The 18,220-nt window shown below is 49.5% G+C and overlaps 7 protein-coding genes across 7 annotated transcripts; 3 read left to right on the forward strand and 4 right to left on the reverse strand.

Moving 5' to 3' along the window:
- The first annotated feature begins 972 nt into the window (after positions 1-972).
- On the forward strand, positions 973-3,878 carry EI90DRAFT_1488879 (uncharacterized protein). The gene is made up of 6 exons (XM_039051847.1): positions 973-1,274; positions 1,336-1,799; positions 1,860-2,376; positions 2,436-2,661; positions 2,711-3,403; positions 3,455-3,878. Exons 1-6 carry the CDS (start codon positions 1,185-1,187, stop codon positions 3,598-3,600), a joined length of 2,136 nt encoding a protein of 711 aa, XP_038914585.1. The 5' UTR covers positions 973-1,184; the 3' UTR covers positions 3,601-3,878.
- Positions 3,879-4,199: 321 nt separating this feature from the next.
- On the forward strand, positions 4,200-4,555 carry EI90DRAFT_3063954 (uncharacterized protein; the record flags this gene model as incomplete). The annotated part of the gene is made up of 1 exon (XM_039060770.1): positions 4,200-4,555. A coding segment is annotated over one exon (186 nt), but the record flags the coding sequence as incomplete, so codon positions are not given.
- Positions 4,556-4,965: 410 nt separating this feature from the next.
- On the reverse strand, positions 4,966-5,989 carry EI90DRAFT_1488876 (uncharacterized protein). Its single transcript, XM_039051846.1, has one exon. It carries the CDS (start codon positions 5,683-5,685, stop codon positions 5,134-5,136), a length of 552 nt encoding a protein of 183 aa, XP_038914587.1. The 5' UTR covers positions 5,686-5,989; the 3' UTR covers positions 4,966-5,133.
- A 475-nt stretch (positions 5,990-6,464) lies between these two features.
- Positions 6,465-7,205, reverse strand: EI90DRAFT_3063957 (uncharacterized protein; the record flags this gene model as incomplete). Its single annotated transcript, XM_039060771.1, has 3 exons — positions 6,465-6,706; positions 6,791-7,072; positions 7,134-7,205. Coding segments are annotated over 2 exons (354 nt in total), but the record flags the coding sequence as incomplete, so codon positions are not given.
- Positions 7,206-8,165: 960 nt separating this feature from the next.
- On the reverse strand, positions 8,166-9,793 carry EI90DRAFT_3063963 (mitotic checkpoint regulator, MAD2B-interacting-domain-containing protein). The gene is made up of 4 exons (XM_039060772.1): positions 9,158-9,793; positions 8,677-9,098; positions 8,493-8,628; positions 8,166-8,439 (listed from the first exon to the last, which is right to left on the reverse strand). Exons 1-4 carry the CDS (start codon positions 9,759-9,761, stop codon positions 8,432-8,434), a joined length of 1,170 nt encoding a protein of 389 aa, XP_038914589.1. The 5' UTR covers positions 9,762-9,793; the 3' UTR covers positions 8,166-8,431.
- EI90DRAFT_2997680 (glycoside hydrolase family 5 protein) lies at positions 9,761-13,042 on the forward strand. The gene is made up of 15 exons (XM_039056244.1): positions 9,761-9,768; positions 9,819-10,031; positions 10,085-10,254; positions 10,303-10,430; positions 10,484-10,526; positions 10,581-10,862; positions 10,916-11,075; positions 11,131-11,218; positions 11,275-11,537; positions 11,594-11,704; positions 11,757-11,818; positions 11,871-11,940; positions 11,992-12,143; positions 12,196-12,291; positions 12,345-13,042. Exons 2-15 carry the CDS (start codon positions 9,927-9,929, stop codon positions 12,970-12,972), a joined length of 2,358 nt encoding a protein of 785 aa, XP_038914590.1. The 5' UTR covers positions 9,761-9,768; positions 9,819-9,926; the 3' UTR covers positions 12,973-13,042.
- Positions 13,043-13,348: 306 nt separating this feature from the next.
- Positions 13,349-16,004, reverse strand: EI90DRAFT_2997683 (uncharacterized protein). The gene is made up of 9 exons (XM_039056245.1): positions 15,515-16,004; positions 15,151-15,453; positions 15,023-15,097; positions 14,679-14,966; positions 14,546-14,623; positions 14,247-14,497; positions 14,095-14,190; positions 13,868-14,041; positions 13,349-13,814 (listed from the first exon to the last, which is right to left on the reverse strand). The coding sequence occupies exons 1-9, from the start codon at positions 15,867-15,869 to the stop codon at positions 13,734-13,736; spliced, it is 1,701 nt and encodes a 566-aa protein (XP_038914591.1). The 5' UTR covers positions 15,870-16,004; the 3' UTR covers positions 13,349-13,733.
- Positions 16,005-18,220: the final 2,216 nt, after the last annotated feature.

Genomic DNA, 18,220 nt, shown 5'->3' on the forward strand with positions numbered 1-18,220 from the left:
ACACCCAACGCTCTTGTTACATGCAAAGTAATATATAAGTGGTTAAACCCAACACCGGCTTGGGTGCCGACCTCATACCAAAGTAGTGGTTTACGTGTCTAGATTTTTCCTTTCTGCATGGGAACCTCGCATGGGCCCCAGACTCCGGCCAATGCCTAAACCCGGACTTGGGTTTATCCCCGTGTAGCATGTGACTTTTGTATTGAAAGCAGAGCGTGACTTCTACATTTGTAATACAAAATTTGAATCCGGACCTGAGTATGTCGATCAAGTCAGACAAGTCAGACATATAATTCATGAACCCGTGACAAGTATATTATTTTTCGGTGGCTCATTCCATACTATGGAAATACACATATAATTGCTCCTGGCTGCCATGACAAGAAACAGACAGTAGTTATCTCTACTTGAGAATTTAATCGTAATCGATTAAATTATCGATTAAACAACACTGCTTGGGACCTTCAGCTAGGTGCGATATGAGTCACCCGGCATTGGGCCTCATTGCAGCATCCTGCCTCCCTGGTCCCACTGTCCAAATCGTGGCGTGTGTGAAGTCGATCCAACTTCAAGTTCGCACGATCGGTGGAAGTCCGCAGTTCACAGTTCTGGAAGTGAATACTAGTCCTTGGGTCAGTGCATGACCATGGTTATGGGCGCCCGAGTTTCAGATACAGGCTAAATGGTAGCACCTCATCAAGGGTTAAGGTGCGCGGTTGTGATTGATGGACAAGTTTTAACATTACTGTTCAGATTGGATTTTGAGCCTCGGCTACAACTTATAGGTGGGAGTATGTTGCGACTTCGAGTCGCAATTTATCAATGGTGTGTTTTTTGTTCATTCCGTCCTCCGCGTCGCGAAAACCATTAAGTCTTTAAACAACTTTAGCCGTGGTTCCAGAATCCATAACAGCGGCCGCCGAGGGGATGAGCACTTCTAACGGTCATCTATCTCCACCTGGTCTGATTGGAGGGTGACCAATTTTGAGATGCAAACATCTTGTTTCCAAATGCCCTTTATTTCAGCTTCTCCGGCGACTCATCTGACCGCTGCTTGCACATGGGCTCCTCCACAATCCACGGTTCGGCTGTGATATTCAAGGTACACCGCCTCAAGTTTCAAGCCTGCTACATATTTCAAACGCGGCCCACGACGAATACCCCCTTCGAGCTCTCAAGCACCAATGTCTGCCTCGACCTCAAAGATTCCCAAGAAGCGTCGCGACCTACTTGAATCAGGTCTTGCATGTCTGGTGTGTCGCTACAGGAAAATTGTGCGAAACGAAGTCTTCATGATTGCACACCCAGCTCTGATCCCACCCCTCACGACACCAGAAGTGCGACGGCATAAGGCCGACGTGTGGACGGTGTCTTAGGCACAGGAAGTTATGCGGGTATGCAGAGGAAACTCCTAGGGCCAGGGTTAAAAGGCTAGAAGAGACGATACAGAGCTTGGAGAGCGAGATAGCCGCACTCAGATCTAACTCGAGTCTGCCTATTCACAGCGCGGGAGGCACTGAAAGCCATTTAAGCTCGCGGATTTCTTGGCTGGCCACCTTGCCTCTGCTTGAGAGGATGCAGCAGCTCCATACCCCCAAGGGACTCCATGTCCCCGAAACCATACCCATATTTCCTGTATCAACTCTCTCTTCCAACATTCCCTTCGCGTCTGCAGAAGAGCAATCATTTTCTCATCCGGGAGAGGCTTACCCAAGAGTTATTACTCGCGTGGCGGTAGAAAGCGCTCTGGTGAATTGGGACATTCAGACAGAAATGCCATGCCGACTCCAAGATTATCTGTATGTATGCCCTTACTAGGTTGCGCATCCTTTTTGGATCTGACAGCACTAAATATCAAGTCTTCGTATCTTTTTGGCCCACCGTTTTCAATTCCATTCTGGACCGCTTGTTGCAAGGCTGCTCGAAGGCGTACCTTCGTCTCCTACCTATGGCAGGACCCTTCACCCCTCCCTTGTGAATTCGGTATGCCTTCTTGCTTGTCATATTTCTGGGGGCTCCATGTCTTCCCACGAGCCTTTCTTCGTAGCTCGGACGCACTCAGAGCTGGAGGCGTCACTGGCTTTCGCCGATCGTCTTATGGACCTTCTTCTCGCTTCGACTCTGCTTGGAGTTTACTTCACTCGCACTCGTCGATATCCCGAAGCTTACACAACCTTATCTGGTGCCATTCGATTCACTATCGCTTGCGGGCTGCAACCATTGACTGTGGCTCAGCGTCAAAGTGGTAGTGCGGCTTTGCTACCTCCGAGAAATGATCTCGAGATGATTGAACAGAGGCACGCCTGGTTTGCGCTGAACGTGGCGGACCGCATACTTACAAGAGAATCGGGATTGCCCAGCTCTTTACCTGAGGGTGTAAGTGGCCCAATTCCGAGGCGAACAGTTGTAATTTAATACTGACTATTTGCACATAGGCGTTTGCTGAAATCCATAGTTCTGCATGTGACATCAACTTTCAAGCTTTCCCCGTTAATACATTGCAAGCCTCTGACTCTGATTGGTTTCATCACTGGGCCTCGCCTAGCGTCCTTCTTAATCCTGGCGTATTCGACGTCAGTAGGGGAATAGATCATGTTTGTCTCAGAGCCAGGATGGAATTGCTTTTTGAGGGCATACGACTCTTCCGTGCGCACAACAGGGGTATGCTCACGCGGAAACGACTTTTGCATTCTGACTCACTACCTGCTAGAAGACGCTGAAACTAACCCGGTGCGAAGGTCAAGCATTCCATTCTGGCAAACATTCAACTTTCTGGAGGCATCTCTCTTTGAATATCAGAAAACGGTGCTATCATTAAACAGAAACTTTGGCCTCGTAAATGGGGAGTATAGTGAACTTGGATTTGGGTGTTCAATTCCCCAAAGCGGAGACCCCAACGGGGGGGCGGTTTTTGCCGGCAGACCCAACCCAGCCCTTTTTTCAGCCAAAGTGATGATGTATTCCGCGATGATCAGCTTGCAAAATGTTCTGCTCGAATCCTCTTATGTTTCAGACATATCTGGAGAGGGAATGATCCCTGAGGCACGCCGAAAAGCTGTGCAGGCGGCGAACGGGATGGCGGTGTTGCTCAAGCTTGTAATATTTCCATCCGCGAGCGTGACAGACCAGAGCCGAACGGAGGCCGTCTACTCCCCTATGTCAACCATTTACAGGGACGTTTCACTCTTGGTGGGTATTCTACAGAGTCTAAGCTTCTTATTATCTTTACGTCGAGTTTTCCAGCCCCATGTGTGGGACGCCTCTATCGTGATGGCGCGCGAGATCCGAACATCCCATATTTCGCCCGCCAACGAAGCCGAGATTGACAGGCTGATAGGGAACCTCGACATTTTCCAGACTCTGGTGACTGTGTTGCGGGATTTAGGGGGATCCAACCCAATGGGTGAGCCGCGTGACGTCGTCTTTCTGCACATGCTCATGAATCCGCCAACAGACAACGAGGTACAACGGCTCATTGGTGATTGTGTTCGTGCATTTCTGGATTTTTCGCCACCCGTCAGCACGGGAGTGGGGCAGTATAGTGACAAGATTCCAGCCCATATGATGTGTAGAGATAGTGGACCCTATAGCTTCAATTGACTACTAGGTCTCTTCAGTGGAGCTGAGAAAAGATGGTCGTGACCGTGGAGCCGTGAAATTGTCGCCTGGGTGATACAAAGGACAGGTGTTGCAACCGGAACTGGTCAGCACAATCTCGCCTCCATTCATCGTAATGGACACCAGCAGATCAAGGTGGGGCCGGAGAACAGTGGTCAGCATGCTGAAGCGCAAGGTAGACGTATTTGCTGAGGGGTCAAACGGCAAGTTGAAGTGAGAAAGGAGATGATGGAAAGCAGCTGATAGCAAGGAGACCAAGATGAAACAAACCGTCAAAGCAGCGCAAAGGGCTGAAGCGATCGAGGCATTTATAAATATTACGAAGTCACAGGCTGGAGTCCTGCCTAGCATTTATAGTGGACGCTGCAGAATTAGCGTAACATGAGGAGACTGTCATTTGGACTAGCACGGTATCGATCAGAGTCCGCAACGCCCAAGGGGGTATAAGATTTCTAAAGCTCGTGAGAGGCAGATGGGGAAGGGGGCAAGTCAAAAATAATGGGGAATCGGGCGCGAGCGAGTTCAATCTTAGGAATTAATGGTGGCGTACGTGTTGTTTACTTCTGCGTACGTGTCGTCAACAATAATTGGCCACCGAACTGCCCAACCACTCGAGGCTACAGTGCCACTCATGAAGTCCCCGAGTTGGATCTATATTCTTGCCACCCTTCACCCTGTGCCTCTTTATTATTCACCGGACCTCCATAGTACACCTACCTTGCACCCACTCCGATCCCCCTGCAGCATAAATCACCTGAGGGCAAGTGGGCATGAATCCATCTACCGCATCATGCTCCCCACGCCTTAGTGCGACGCACTCCAAGCCAGAAACGAAGCGGAGACGTCTTACAAAGGAGTATGTGCTACACTTCGACACCATCGGACGCACTAGGGCGTCGCATCTCCATTTGACTTCTAGCACTCCGGACCCCTCCCTAACCGTGTGAAGTGGCACACAAAATGGACCCAACACCTGCACTCTTAGCCCACGATCTTGGTAAGAATGAGCCGCGCGGAGGCTGGAGCGCACGTCCTCGGACGGTGGTAAAGCTGTACAGGATGCAGGGTCGCCAATCCCTTTACTCCTCGCTGGTTAGCCAGGCGATAGAGATCGTCTTCCAAATGCTTCCATAAAAGCTGCCGGGAACACTTAACGGCCAAACGACCGGAGGATGTCATCGACCCTGAAATCAGCTCTGCTTCATACACGACCGTTCCTCGCCCGTACAGCGATGCGGCAGAATAAATTATGTTTAAAAGCCTGAAACGATGGCCTTCCACGCTGACCTCGTGGTCCTGAATGGTCGGCCACGACCGCCGCTTGACGCCTGCTGGCGCCTTGAAGAAAGATAACCAAGGATGTCTTTATCGGCCAGCGAGAGCAACACAATGGAGGTAGCGAATAGCTCTGCATGCAAATCTTACTCGAGCAGATCGAACCGGCACGATCGAAATACCAAAGCTGGAACATGTTCCCGTCGATATGAATCCCCAAAACATGCCGTCGATTTCCAATTACTGATAATGTACAAAGCGCGTACTGGTTGAGCGGAAAAGGATCGGGGATGGGAGGCGACAGTTTGTCGGGAATGGAGTTGGGCTTCCGTCGCTTTCCATGTCGACTGGACTCAGCCGACATATCGGGTGGTGACTCGCAATGTTGGTGTTTGGTTCCTCCGGGAGAGTAATCATGTCGAGGCTCCGGAGAACGAACGGGCGAAGAGAAATGCGGCGCCCGATTATCGGGGGGCGGCCATGGACTCGCAACAGAAGGAGAAGGTTGGGGTTTGCATTGACGATTACGAGTGCATTGGAAAACCCGAATTTGAGCTTCCCGTTCACCGTTATCTGCACCGAGACACCGAGACACCTGGGGGAGAATGATAGGCCCGACTTGGATCGCCGCTCGCGTTGGGGACGCTTGGCATAGTGTATGTCATGGTGATACTGCTGATCGAAGCCGACTTCGCGTGCTTTGACCAGTATCAGGTTGAAAAGACGCATAAGCTGTATATCTGGATCCGCTCTGAATACAGGCAAGTCCCTCTTGAAGCCATGCATTTCCATATATCGTTTTCTGCAGGAAAGGGATTTCCTGCTTTTTACGACCCGCTCGACTGCCTCGGACAACTGTGGAGGCGGTGTTGTTGTTGTTGTTGTTGTACTCTATTTTGTTACCCCGCGGCCGCGTTTGTACGTGGCAGTGCGGCTAGCCCGGTTATTTACATCTGACTGTACATGAGGGGCTCGTCAATACAAGGTAGGTTATCTGGTTGGTGTGGTCGGGATGACGGGATCCTCCGGTTTGTGATGTCTGGGATTAAGCTGTGTCTGGGTATGCGTGGGGGTGTGGTGGCGTCTATGTCACTCCTCTCTCCCTACGGGTGGTTACTGGTTGTGTGCTCCTGTCCCCTGTTCCTCCGCTATGCATTGCTCTCTGTCCGCTCTTTTTGTCGATGACCCGCGACTTCTTAATAAAGGCCGCTAGTCTAAGAATGCCTTTGGGCTTCCCCATCAGGATCGAAAATCTGCTGTGGAGGCGGTGTCCCAAATAGAAATCCATAAAATGTGGCTTTCCTCGGGTGGATTATATGGGGGTTCTGCTGGTGCGACAGGAGTCTTGGCGCTGAGGGACCAACAAGACTTTGGGTTTGCGCATCTGACTTGGTATACGGTTGGTCTTCGAATTCCTGACATGCGAGAGCATTATGGACATGAACTCCAGTTCCATTGAGAAGCCGCTGTCGTCTTTTAGATAATAAAACGCTTATGGGAATCAGTCAACACAGTCAACAGAGGCATTTCGCAACGAACCCGGAGCCATTGTTCTCTTTTTTTTTTTTTTGTGGAACCCCAGTAGCTTTCGCGAATACGTTGTATTTGGGGTTTGTGTTGGGGTCAGGTGATCCCCGGGAATGGAATCGGGCTTGGACCGGAACTGCCGCTGTGAGGAAATGCGATTACGCACGCTTGTGTGGGACTCCCGGGCGCCCCCGATCACGGGGGGTCCGGTATACCCACTAAAACCCCGCTGCTGTTCAGCCAGTTGTCCGGTTGCCTCTCTTCGTTCAGTAAGTTACCGCTCCAGGTTTGTAGTATTAGATTTGTTGGGAGGGCCTTACTACCGTACTTCTTTCGGTTGGTTAGGGCGATGTCTTGCTGGAGCTTGGCGTTAAGGCCGGCTTTTAGGGGCGTTTCTAACTTCGTTTAAGGTGGTTTGAGGGCGATCAGGGTTCATGACTCTGCGACACCTAGCTTTCCACAGCTGCCATGTGCACTCCAGGACTACAATGCGGAAAAGCCTTGTCTCGCCATTTTTCGATCGGCCGTTAGTTGCTTTGATCTCGATGATCGGCGCTGCCATGATATATGAGATGTCAAGGTTTGCAGGCCAGGGGATCTTTCTTCGGTCGCATATTGCTTTAGCGATAGACCATATTCTCTCCCCATGGTTCTGGGGGGGAGCCATTGTTCTCGGTTGTCCTGGCTCAAAGAGGATCCCTCCTGCTGCGTACGAACACAATGGAGAGCGAAGGGGAGCAGTCTACAAGCCTGAAACGTCTCGGGAAGCCAGAATTGCGCCTGGACTATTTGCTTTGAAGAGGCGAATGAAGAATCTCCAGGCCACTACAATGCAGTCGGTGAACTTTGCTTCAATAGGGCTCGCACTAATTGAATAAGCATATATATAGAAGGTCCTATTAGAGAAAGTCGACGTCCCACAGTAGTGGCGCACGGACTTGCCAGCCGCCAAAGATTGTCCATCATTCCCTATCCGTCTTTCTTGTCGATAGGCGGCGTTGTAAGCTTAAAAGCCACTCGTCGCGACTGTTTTTCTGGCTCTCCTCAGTTACACTATCGTGAACTGAGGTAAGGTCTTATTTCTTGGTCGTGTTAGACCTTTTACTCAACATCTATCATTGTCTAACGCTAGGTTGTTACGCTAGCTTTCTCTCACAGGTCCAAGAGAATTTTGAGATTCGCGGGGATCTGTGACTTGCATCATCATGCGAACCAAACAAACAAGACGTTGCACCGCCACCGCTCAACTCCCCTTCCCCCTGGCGCATGGAAAGAAGGCCCGAGCTTGGCCAGACGAGAGCTGTTTCTTCTGCATTCCCCTCGCCATGCTGAGTTCATACTTGCTTGCTGCTCCTTGATGACGCTTGGCAGAGCTCAAACATGAGCGTGGAGACATTCCGTTCTTCTCTTGTTTTCTGAGCTACTCCGTGAGTTCACGATCGACTCGAAGTGCGCAGGCATGGGAAAATTTGTTCCGTAGGAGGTGGCTCGCCTGATGCGCGAAATAATAATTCGTCATCAGCCTCGTTTTGATATGAATTGCGGGTAGACCAAAGTCTGTAGTTCTCTTTGCATGCTCACGCAGAGTGACGTCCATGCGTGAACATGGGGGGCAATGTGACCAAATGTGTGGCCACCAAAGTCACGAGCGAGATCGTCAATATATCCACAGAGGTAAAGCATCAGATCCCTCCAGAATGAGGTAAACAGGAACCGAAGTTGGTTAGGTGAGTTGCATTACAGCTACTGTGACGAGCCCGCCAAGCCTTCGCGATGCACTCATGCATGGTGTCCGTGGGTTATCAAGTGGTCAAGCCGCATATTCTCCGCACGCGCGCCTCTTCTGAGAATCTGACCACATTCTCATAAGAATCCCAGAACATGAATACGCTGAACATTGCCGTGTGCACCCTTGATTATATCGAAGTCAGCGAATTCAACAATATCTGGGAAGCAACTATCCAAATGTAATGTACTTTAAAATACAACCATACACGGAGCACCGACAATATCAGAATCCTGGGGTAATTTACTCAGCCGATGTCCCGACAGGGAGTAGGGATGATCCTTACCGTATTTATTTCCTGCTTCTTTCTTATTCCTTCTCGCCTCAGCAAGTTTCTCCTCGATCGCAGCACGATTCTCGTAGGCTTCCACAAGTAACGACGATAATTGACCCCTTTGGCGAGCCCGCCCATGAGACTTCGCCTAATCGACAGTATAAGTAGGGATGTGACGGGTAGGCGAACCGCTTACTTGAATATTCATTCTTGGCTTTGCATCTCCATGTACGGCAGCTAACGCAGCCGCGCTGCCAGTCAGGTTTTTCCTTGTCTCCCTCTCAGCAATTTGTCCTCTCTTAGCTTCCTCTCCCGCATCCACCTCAATTATCTGTCCATCGCCTGTCTCCCACTCTCTGTCCTTTCTTTTTCCCTTGCTGCTTGGATCATCAGGGTTTCCGTATGCTTCGCGTTGCCACCGTTCCCAGAATGTTTTGTAATATGCTGGATCATAAGCGGCCCACTCTCCAGATGGCTTCTGGTAGTATCCCAGGTATGGGTCAGTGGAACTAGGCTCTGGGGGGATAAATTCTTTAACCACGGGAGCGGAAGAGGTGGAGACCGGGACCAAGGGTGTCGTCTCCGAGGATAACGTAGTCGAGGAGGCCGTTACTGACCCTGCTTATTCCAAATCATGAGTGTTGGAAATCGGATACGCTCACACTGCAAAAACTCACCAAGTGAAAAGAAATTTGTTGGATCGAGTTTTGATGGGGGAGTGGTTTTGGGTTTAGGCAACAACTCATGTAATGGGTACGTGGAGGGCTGAGGCTTCAAACGGGATATGGAGGGTGGGATGAACAATCCAGAAGGCGCAGCGTTTTGAGCTTCAATCATTTTGGGATTTGGTATCTCGAGGAATGTGTCATTGTCTATCAATTCTGCACTAATTTGGCTACTAGATTCTTTCATTCCCCTTCCCCGGGCCTCAGTAGGCTTTTGGTGGTCAATAGCCATTTTCTTGGGGGTAGGAAGCATTGAGAGCAGCGAGGATGCTCCAGCACCTCTGTTTCGTAAGAGCGGATTGACATCTGCTCTCAGCTTCTTATGAGGGGTAGTATGCGATGCGTCTTCCGAGTCAACAGCCTTCAGAAGGTCCACTTTGATCTTTACAGGGCCGTCACGTCGCCGATTTGACCTTGGCCCTCCTTTGGCGAGACCCTTGTTAGTCTCACTGTCGGGAGATTTCCCTGGCCCTGGCTCAGAAATGGGCTCGGATGGAGCCTGTACTTTTACTTCAGCATCGCTGTCATCGTCGCTAGTATAGTCAAGCAAGGGCATGGATGTGGTGAGGCTGATGGTCACGTTTTGTGGGCGGGCTGATTGAATTGAAACCAGCTCTGTTTGAGATTCGCGTGGAGAAAGCAGTGATTGTACAAGGCCCTCTCTGCATATAAAGGAACACATACGCGTCGCTCAGCGTTGCCCGTAAGCTGCTCATCTGCTATGAGTGCACAATCTTCTACTCCCTCTGAGGAGTCTTTTGACTTCATACCAGTTCCTATTCAAGTGCTTCCACGTACGGCTAGCATCCCTGTGGAACCCGTAGAGGTATGGATGGAGGATACACATGGATTTTTATTGACGAGCTCGAGTGTCATTAGCAATACCAAACACATGCTTCTATCACGCCTGGATATATACCTGGAAGTTCGGCTTCATCATACGCGCATAACTGGACCACTCCGTTAAGTGTTCGTGGAAGACATTTAGTCGATAGCTTTGGTCGCGTTTGCCTCCCAAGGGGTGTGGATATTTCGGGGTCTTCCAAGATGTGAGCTTCAATTTTACTTTCAATGGGTTCATTCTGACGAATCATTAGACCTAATAATCATGATCCTTCAACTTTCCCTCTGAGCCACCGAGAAGTGTCATTCCTCAATCGTCCTTTTCCGTTGGAGGATGCGCCCGAGCACTTTGCTAGATTAAGAAGGTGGGGATTGACTTTCGGTATGAGGTATAAGCTCGCAGGACAAGCGATATACCTCTAAATGAACTTCCAGTTCGCATGCTCGTTACATGGGAAGCCATTGAACATGCTGGGCCGTAAGTATAGGATGGTTTTCTCTGGACTCAATGATGACACTGAATTCAACCTAGGGGTCAGTATGACCAGAATTTCTTGGAATACCTATATCAACTATTGAGGATGATGAGCAACTTCGGGATTTTCGCATATGTATCGATGCATCAAGATGTCTGGTCCCGCTACAGTGGGGGCTCAGGAGCTCCAGCCTGGACTCTCGAAGCGGTGGGGTTTGATCTGACCCAACTCGAAGCAACTGGGGCCGCCTATCTCGGTGGTGTTATGGATCCTGGCCGGGATGTTGATCGTGGGCGATGGCCCACCGGCTACCAAAAACTTGCATCCTCGACTATGTGGTATGGGGGATGATCATTGATTCGAAGTGATTTGAGACTTACCGGCAGAACAGGACATGTTTCTGGGCAGGAGACATCTTCGCACCGAAACTTGAAGTCATACATGGTGGAGAACGTATTGGAATCCAGGCCTTTCTCCAATCCCGTTTTCTGCAAGCTTTTGACGAAGTGGCGAAGAAAGTTGGTAACCTTGAGTCGGTGATTGGGTTCGAGGTAACGTATAGTCAGAGTCATTGTCGACTTGACTCTCAACCTCGAAATTGCCAAGCTCATGAATGAACCGCATCGAGGCTACATCGGCCTTGAATCTTTGCATACATTTGATTATTACACCGAGCTGCACCTTCATGATTGTCGTGTGTTCCTTGTCTCTTCGTTATCCCCTGAACGCGCTGATCCTATCCTTCCGTAGCTACTGCTTTGCAATCCTTTGCTCTCGGTGCTGGGCACTCTGTCGAGGTTGTTCATTATGTTCGGTCATGGCCATTCCCTACCAGGCCATGGCGTCGCGCCAGGAGAAATGAGGAGAATGCGAACGTTTGGCGAACCTCTGGCCCCACGCAAGGGCGCTGTCTATGGGAGATGCATGCAGTATGGGATTGGGATGAGAGGAAGGACGCCCCTGTTGCACTCCGTGAGAACTATTTCTGGAGACACCCAGTCACCCATCAGCCAGTGTGTTTTCTTTCCTATTATCCCAAGTTGCATCCCTTAATAGTTTCACTTTACAGGTAAATTGGTATAAGGACTCATGGTACCCGTTCGTAACTCACTGGGCGAGCCGAATTGCTTTGTTTGCCGGTCCTCGCAAGCTCATCTTCGTTGAAGGCATTCCTAACGAGGTACATGCAATTCACGCTCCAGCTTAGGCTCAGTCACTCACCTGCCCCTCAGTTATCTCCGCCACCATGGCCGCCTCATCACAGGCCAAAAAATTTCGTCTTTGCCCCTCATTGGTGATTGCAGCTGTAGATTGGGCATCCCCGTCAGCTGACCATTCGCCCTTAGGTATGATCTTCAGACACTTTTCACCAAAACATTCGGCAATCTGTCCTACAACGTGCAAAAGCTGTCTAGTGTAAGTTGAATATTTAGTGCCAACGAACCGTGCCGTAATCACAATGCCTAGGGTACCTTTCCCCTCTTTGCAATCTATTGGGGAGTTCGTGGGGTCCGAAACAATTATTCACTGCAGATCAGGAATATCGCTGAGTCTGGGTACCGAGCCTTGGGTGAAGTCCCGATCATTGTTGGAGAGTGTGGTGTGCCAATGGATCTTAAGTATGGCGTCATTACCTATTTTTTTTATTACCCCGTTAATGATGGTTTTCAGTGGTGGGGCCGCGTTTCGCAGTGGAGACTTCCGGTGGCAGCGGCAAATGATGGATGCGATGCTCTGTGGCCTAGAGAGGAATCTCCTAAGCTTTAAGTGAGGTACCGAATATCTGGCGATGAGAGCAGCGTGTCTAAACTTATTACTAGCTTGTGGAATTATAACCCCGACAATACAGATGAAAAAGGAGATCATTGGAACGGCGAGAACTTCTCATGGTTCAGTAACTCTCGAGCAAGATCCCGCCCGTTCCTTGACGGGCTCATTGATCACGGGCGTCATCAAAATGAGGACTCCTTGGACGAAGGTGGACGGCTGCTTGACGTAATTGTACGTCCATATCCCGCGAAAGTTGCAGGAATACCGCTCTCCTTCGAGTATGACTCTCGAACTGGCGCCTTCGCATTCTCTTACGCAAACCCAACACATTCAATGCCACAAGCGGTCAGAACTGCACCAACAGTCAAGAACCCGCCTCTCTATGCTGCGACACCGCTGTCTTGTAAGGAGTCGGAGATTTTCGTACCCTCAGCTCTTGCTCGCGGAAGGAGAATGATCGTCAAGCTTCACCCATCGGAATATGTGTATGATGAAGAAAGACAGACTATGTTCATCCTCCATCGCAACGACACCCCGGGTGCAGTTCATACTGTCCAAGTCAAATTTGAACCGCCATTGGCACCCGTGCGGGTGCCATTCTTCAGCTTATTCTTCATGTACTTCATTCCTATGCTCACTGTATTGCTGGCGATGGTGGGCCATCAACTTCTACAGTAGAGTATCCTTGCCTGTCATCAGTCAGCCATTATTATAGTCCAGTGTCGTAAATTTATTCTTTCTTCTGATTAAATCATGGACCTCGAACCAAGTCCGAGTATACGGGGCTCGTGCGACACTGCTAACGTTCTGTAAGCATTCCGTGGCGATTCAGTTCGGCCCTTGGGGCTGTTGTTTCAGTATCAATGTGTAGTGACGCAAATTCACATCAAGTCATGTCTGGCACACTGGCTAGCAGTGAGTGATCAATGAATATGATTGCATCGACAACATAGGGAATTGTTCCAACTGCTTCTCAACCCGTGCACAAATCATCAATAGTTACCCTTTCCAGACCAACATGGGTAGCATCTAAACTAATATAGTATTTTAGCGAGCCAGAGGCCAGGAGGTCCACAATACCCACCCCCAACCGCCCTAACTAATGAAGATCGAAAGGCATTGTTGATTCAGTGGTGTGAAACGCAGATGCCCGGCAGCTGAGGCTCTACCGGCTTTCAAGACCTCAAACATATGGGCCGCATGGTCTCCAGTTAAGGCGAGGGGGAGATCGTCCCGCATGGTGGAAGGGGACCCTGAATCGGTCTCTGTCGTCGCTTGTGGGGATTGCAGAATTTTTCGATAGATCGGAAAAACAATAACGACTGTCATCACAGATGCTGCCTCTGATGTGGACCGCTTTAGTCATTCTCCTTCATTCCCACCTCATGTAATTCTTCACGTTTGCTCGGCTCCATGGTCAATCCAATGCAAAACATTCATCAACCTAAGAAAGTGTCGTCGTCCTCGTGCGTGTCAAGGTTGCGAGCCGACTCCATTAACTTCTTCATCCTTGAATATTCCTGAAAGATTCAGAAGTCAGCAGTCGTTGAAGAAATTAAATGAACCGACATACATAATCAACGATACCCCGACGATCTAACCACTCCATGATTTGTACAGGATCTTCCACATCCTCGGGCATCTGCTTCGAGGCCCTCGAAGGGGTTTTAGCAAATTTTCCCTTTCTAGAGTCCCCAGGGCGCTGAAGGTCATTCACTTCGCTTTCAATAATGCTGAACAGTTCATGCTGGAAAGCCAGTTATATATGCCACGGTTCCTATAATAAGTAGAAATACGGACCTGCCAATGTGAGAAGGAATGATAGACGGACGCTCTCCGTGCACAAAATCTTCCCATCGAGAACATGACGTCTTCATGTTTCTTCCTATTGGACACCTCAAAAGTGCAATGTAGAAACACGACTGAAGAGAGGTAGTTGTCGAAGGACTCACTTCTAGCACCTCGAATGTCTCACGATCGTATGGCTTTCCTGAAAGTGTAGTTGAAATTGTCGCTATCCGCCCTGAAATATGACATGCATCACAAATGGGCAAGCTATCGGTCAATCGTTCATTTGAGCAGAGTGGGTATGTGTCGAGCTCCTGTCTGAACTTGCTAGTCCATTTGGACGAAACGACTAACGAATCCCGAAAGCCGGACAGCTTACGATCCAAAACGGATAAAGCGAGTTGAAACTCTCGATCTGCTAAGCAACGTTAATAAGGTAGTGGAGCCATTTCTCCCTGCTTACCTTTCCTAGCCTTCTTAACGAATCGCTGCCGCTTTGACTGCTCAGTTGCTGCTAGATGCACAAAATACAAACATAGGTCTTAACATAAGGATATTAGCGGTGTTGCACCCATAAGCAATTCTTTGAGCTTTACTCTTGAAGTGCAGACGGAGGTCCTGGTGGCGAGCCATGCTAAACTCGATTGGGATCACCACTTTTCCCTCAACGTCGCCATCATCCTCAACGACAAAGCTATCCCCGTCAGATTCTGGCTCATCCGATTCTGGTTCCCTATCACTCTGGACTGTCTCCCCAGGTGGTACGGCACCCCTGAATGGTTTCAGACTATCTGAAAAGCCGGAAGAGGGAGACTCGGATCGTTCTTCCTCTTCCTTCCTAACCCTGCATGACGGAATTGTTCCTCTTCGCTTTGCTTGCCTCTCTAGAATGCGTAATTTAGTACCAATCAGTGCACTGAGAGACTGGGTATTCCCGCACCCTTTAGCATTTCAAGATTCCTGGAAAAGGCGGACTGCTTTAATGCTCTAGTTCTGAACCTTTGTTCAATGATCCCTGAATGTTGGAGTTAAACCCTCCGGACGATAACAGAAGTCGACCGTACGCACTGTCAGAATCTACTTCGTCCATAATATCGTCCTCATCGTCCCCCGAAGAGGGTTGTTGTGGAGAAGATTGTGGTTCTGGCACGCGCCGACGTTTGACAGGCTCAGGACTACTAGGATCTGAGGATGTTGACGAGAAGATGCGTGTTTCCCCATTTTCGGACTCCTTTACTTTGGACGCAGGACGAAATGAATCCGGGATAAGCCTCCTTCGCTTGAAAGGTCGCTGTGGCTTAGACGAGGATGACGAGGGTGATGACGAGGACGAGGACGTTGTGGAATTGGATAGTTCTGACGCATCAGAGCCTTAACAAACTAGTCATTGAGCACGTTCTAGCCAGGCAAAACATGGCAGCCCAATGCTTACGGCGAACATCATCGCTCTCATCTCCAGCAAGTGGACTGTCTTCACCCGAAGACAGTACTCTTGCTCTTGCCTTCACGCGAGACTTAACGGGGGACTTATGCTTTCTGTTTGTTTTGCCCTCTTCGAGCTTGATCTTGGACACATATTCACTAGAGTCCGAGTCATCCGTGAAGTGATTCTCTCTTGGAAGTGGCTTCCGTCGCCGGAGACGCGCCTCCTGGCCTTCTGTAGGTGTAGGTTTGTCTACTTGAGAAGGAGCAATGTATTCCTGAATTTTCGTTTGTTTCCCGGGCCCCCGAGTGCGTTTCATCTTCGCAAGTATTCTGCAACCTGGGGTAGCACAGCCACGTAACATGCGACGTTTGCCTGGAAGGGCAGGTGACCAGACTTTGAACGCTGGGGTGGCAAGCAATTCTCAACTCCCTAGCCGCGCATTGTAATATGCGTACGGTGAAATCCTCATGTACGCTTATGGCGTAGTGCAACAGGCGCAGCAAAGAATCGAAGGTTGATAGACGTAGGAGAAAATGTAGGCGATACATGCAGAACTTTTAGGCAGGACTCCAGCCTCTATGACTTCGTAATAATCAGAACTTTGGGAGCTGACTCGCAGCTGAATTGTCACCACTAACGGATTTTTTGAGTGCAGCCATCATTTTTTTCGGGCTCCATGATATCACCAGCCTCGCGTTGCGTCACGCTGACTGCACTGCCGTGCTAAATTCCAAAGCAGCGTGCAATGTGCATCTCAAGAAACGGTTGATAATGGGTAAACGTACCGCTTGCCGCAACTGTTATCTGTTTGGCGGCCATATGAGAATGTCGAGCGAAAATGGCCGATATATAACCAGCGCTCTGTCCTCAATGTTATGCAGGCACGGAGAAGAATAGCTGGGAATTTGGCCATCTCCGCTGAATGGAAGAGAGGCGTCGTTGTCATGTAAAGTATGTACATAATTGAGCAGGAACACTAGTCCACAAAACACTGCGGCAAGCATTATGCATGACCCGGATCTGTGGACCATCTACTGCGTTTCTGTGAGAATCTGTCCGATTAAAAGTGCAAGGTATGTATGGCGAAATCACCTCTCAGTCCAATTATAACAAAAGAGCAACAGGTACCACCCAATAACGGATTCCCACAACTGGAACACTTGCGAGAATGCTGCAATCAATCCTACATAAAAACGGGCGATCTCGGGCATTATGTACTACGGGATCAGCGAACTCCGCTACAACACAGCAAGGACATGACCAATTCGAAAATGCAACACAAGGAACTTGCAGGGGAAGAGCAACCTCGCATCAACAGAAAGGAAGGTAAGCGCCAGCTATATGTTTTACTCAACCCCGGTAGTAGCCTGTAGTGTGCATAGATGATTCCTCAATTAAGTAACATTGGCGGGTTGTTGACACGACTAGCCTCAATCATCGCCTGTGGTTCCAAGTGTTACCCTAATCATCTTGCCAAGAAATGAACGTGTATTCGCTGCCCAATGCGATGTACATAAATAGGATGTGGGCTTTTCTAATGCTGAAACTCTGTATCACGTCCACAATCACCTGGGTGGCATAGCCTGAGCGTCATTCCAGGGCATTGTTGATCCCGTTGATCATCTCCCTGGTCCCTAGCAGAGCCCATCACGGACAGGGACTCATGAAATGGCACAACTGCCGCACGCACCCTAAAATAGGTACTTCGTTTCGGGTAGGCTTTGCCAGGGCGAACTCTACTTTAGTAGTGGCTGGGATCCTGCCTAAGGGCGAACCCATCAGGTGTTATGGCGGAGCATGATCAGTGCAGGGCAAACTGATCAAGGGGTTTTCATGCAATGTGAGGCGATCTAGGAAATCGACATGCTGGATCCATTTTTGCAGCCAAACGGCGCTGTGGAAGCCCATCAGCCTAGCAAGCAACATGCCAACTTACCGAGAACAGCATCGCAGCAACTAAGTGCACTTTTAGTGACAGGCGATCTGCATGTGGCTGAGGATTCAGAAGAAGCGCTATCGATTCACAAAGTCCGTTCGGAAGCCTAGTTAAACGGGGTGTTTCCCGATTCAATGGGGTGAAGCGCTTTTAGAAAATGTGCTTGCCACAGTCCAATGTTGATGTTTGTGGTGTTCACGAATGGACTCTGTTCAGTGGCTTGATTCTATTCTATCAATTAAAGATGTTGCATGTTTGGCGCTCAAGACACCCCCATTTGGATGAACGACACAGGTTCGGTGTGACCCAGAATGGCTGGCGAGTGCCTGCAGATGTCCAGAATAAAACAAGGCTCCAAAATGGCGGATCATCGCTGTTTTAGCGCCTGTGACTTTACAGGACAATCAGCGCCCATTAACCACGCACTCCCGATATGATATGACCATTCAGGTCATGTGATTGTCCGATATAGAACCGACCCCTCCTAAATAGGAATATCACATGACCCGGCGGTCATTCATCCAAAACGGGCGCTCCGGTTTTTTCTTTGCACCTTGCTGCAGATGCGCCGTTTTTTTACACCTTAATTTGTCAAATGAGGAGAATATTGCATTCCCTGATTAGGACGAAGTGAGGGTTGATCGACAGAGTCGGAGTAAGGCAGGTATCTCTCGTTATCGATGACTTCCTTATGTAGGAGAACTAAACTCCTCACCCTTGCGTTCAAGACATGCAATTCATGAACTGCTATCTTTGTATAGAGGCTGGTCACCTGC

This window comes from Cantharellus anzutake (genome assembly GCF_015039405.1).
Source record: "Cantharellus anzutake strain C23 chromosome Unknown EI90scaffold_33, whole genome shotgun sequence".
Taxonomy (NCBI): Eukaryota; Fungi; Basidiomycota; class Agaricomycetes; order Cantharellales; family Hydnaceae; genus Cantharellus; species Cantharellus anzutake.

Excerpts from the sequence above, each read along its gene's own strand:
- EI90DRAFT_3063963 (XM_039060772.1), bottom strand. The coding sequence starts at position 9,761 with ATGCCCTTGCTTGACTATACTAGCGACGATGACAGCGATGCTGAAGTA. Across the intron at positions 9,099-9,157 it reads AACAAATTTCTTTTCACTTG|GGTCAGTAACGGCCTCCTCG; the intron begins GTGAGTTTTTGC and ends TGGAATAAGCAG. Across the intron at positions 8,629-8,676 it reads AGCCAAGAATGAATATTCAA|GCGAAGTCTCATGGGCGGGC; the intron begins GTAAGCGGTTCG and ends ACTGTCGATTAG.
- EI90DRAFT_2997680 (XM_039056244.1), top strand. The coding sequence starts at position 9,927 with ATGAGTGCACAATCTTCTACTCCCTCTGAGGAGTCTTTTGACTTCATA. Across the intron at positions 10,431-10,483 it reads AAGGTGGGGATTGACTTTCG|TTCGCATGCTCGTTACATGG; the intron begins GTATGAGGTATA and ends ATGAACTTCCAG. Across the intron at positions 10,863-10,915 it reads CTTGCATCCTCGACTATGTG|GACATGTTTCTGGGCAGGAG; the intron begins GTATGGGGGATG and ends CCGGCAGAACAG.
- EI90DRAFT_2997683 (XM_039056245.1), bottom strand. The coding sequence starts at position 15,869 with ATGTTACGTGGCTGTGCTACCCCAGGTTGCAGAATACTTGCGAAGATG. Across the intron at positions 15,098-15,150 it reads GGACGAAGTAGATTCTGACA|GGATCATTGAACAAAGGTTC; the intron begins GTGCGTACGGTC and ends TCCAACATTCAG. Across the intron at positions 14,624-14,678 it reads CCTCCGTCTGCACTTCAAGA|ACCTATGTTTGTATTTTGTG; the intron begins GTAAAGCTCAAA and ends CCTTATGTTAAG.
- EI90DRAFT_1488876 (XM_039051846.1), bottom strand. The coding sequence starts at position 5,685 with ATGGAAATGCATGGCTTCAAGAGGGACTTGCCTGTATTCAGAGCGGAT.
- EI90DRAFT_1488879 (XM_039051847.1), top strand. The coding sequence starts at position 1,185 with ATGTCTGCCTCGACCTCAAAGATTCCCAAGAAGCGTCGCGACCTACTT. Across the intron at positions 2,377-2,435 it reads CCAGCTCTTTACCTGAGGGT|GCGTTTGCTGAAATCCATAG; the intron begins GTAAGTGGCCCA and ends ATTTGCACATAG. Across the intron at positions 2,662-2,710 it reads CTTCCGTGCGCACAACAGGG|AAGACGCTGAAACTAACCCG; the intron begins GTATGCTCACGC and ends ACTACCTGCTAG.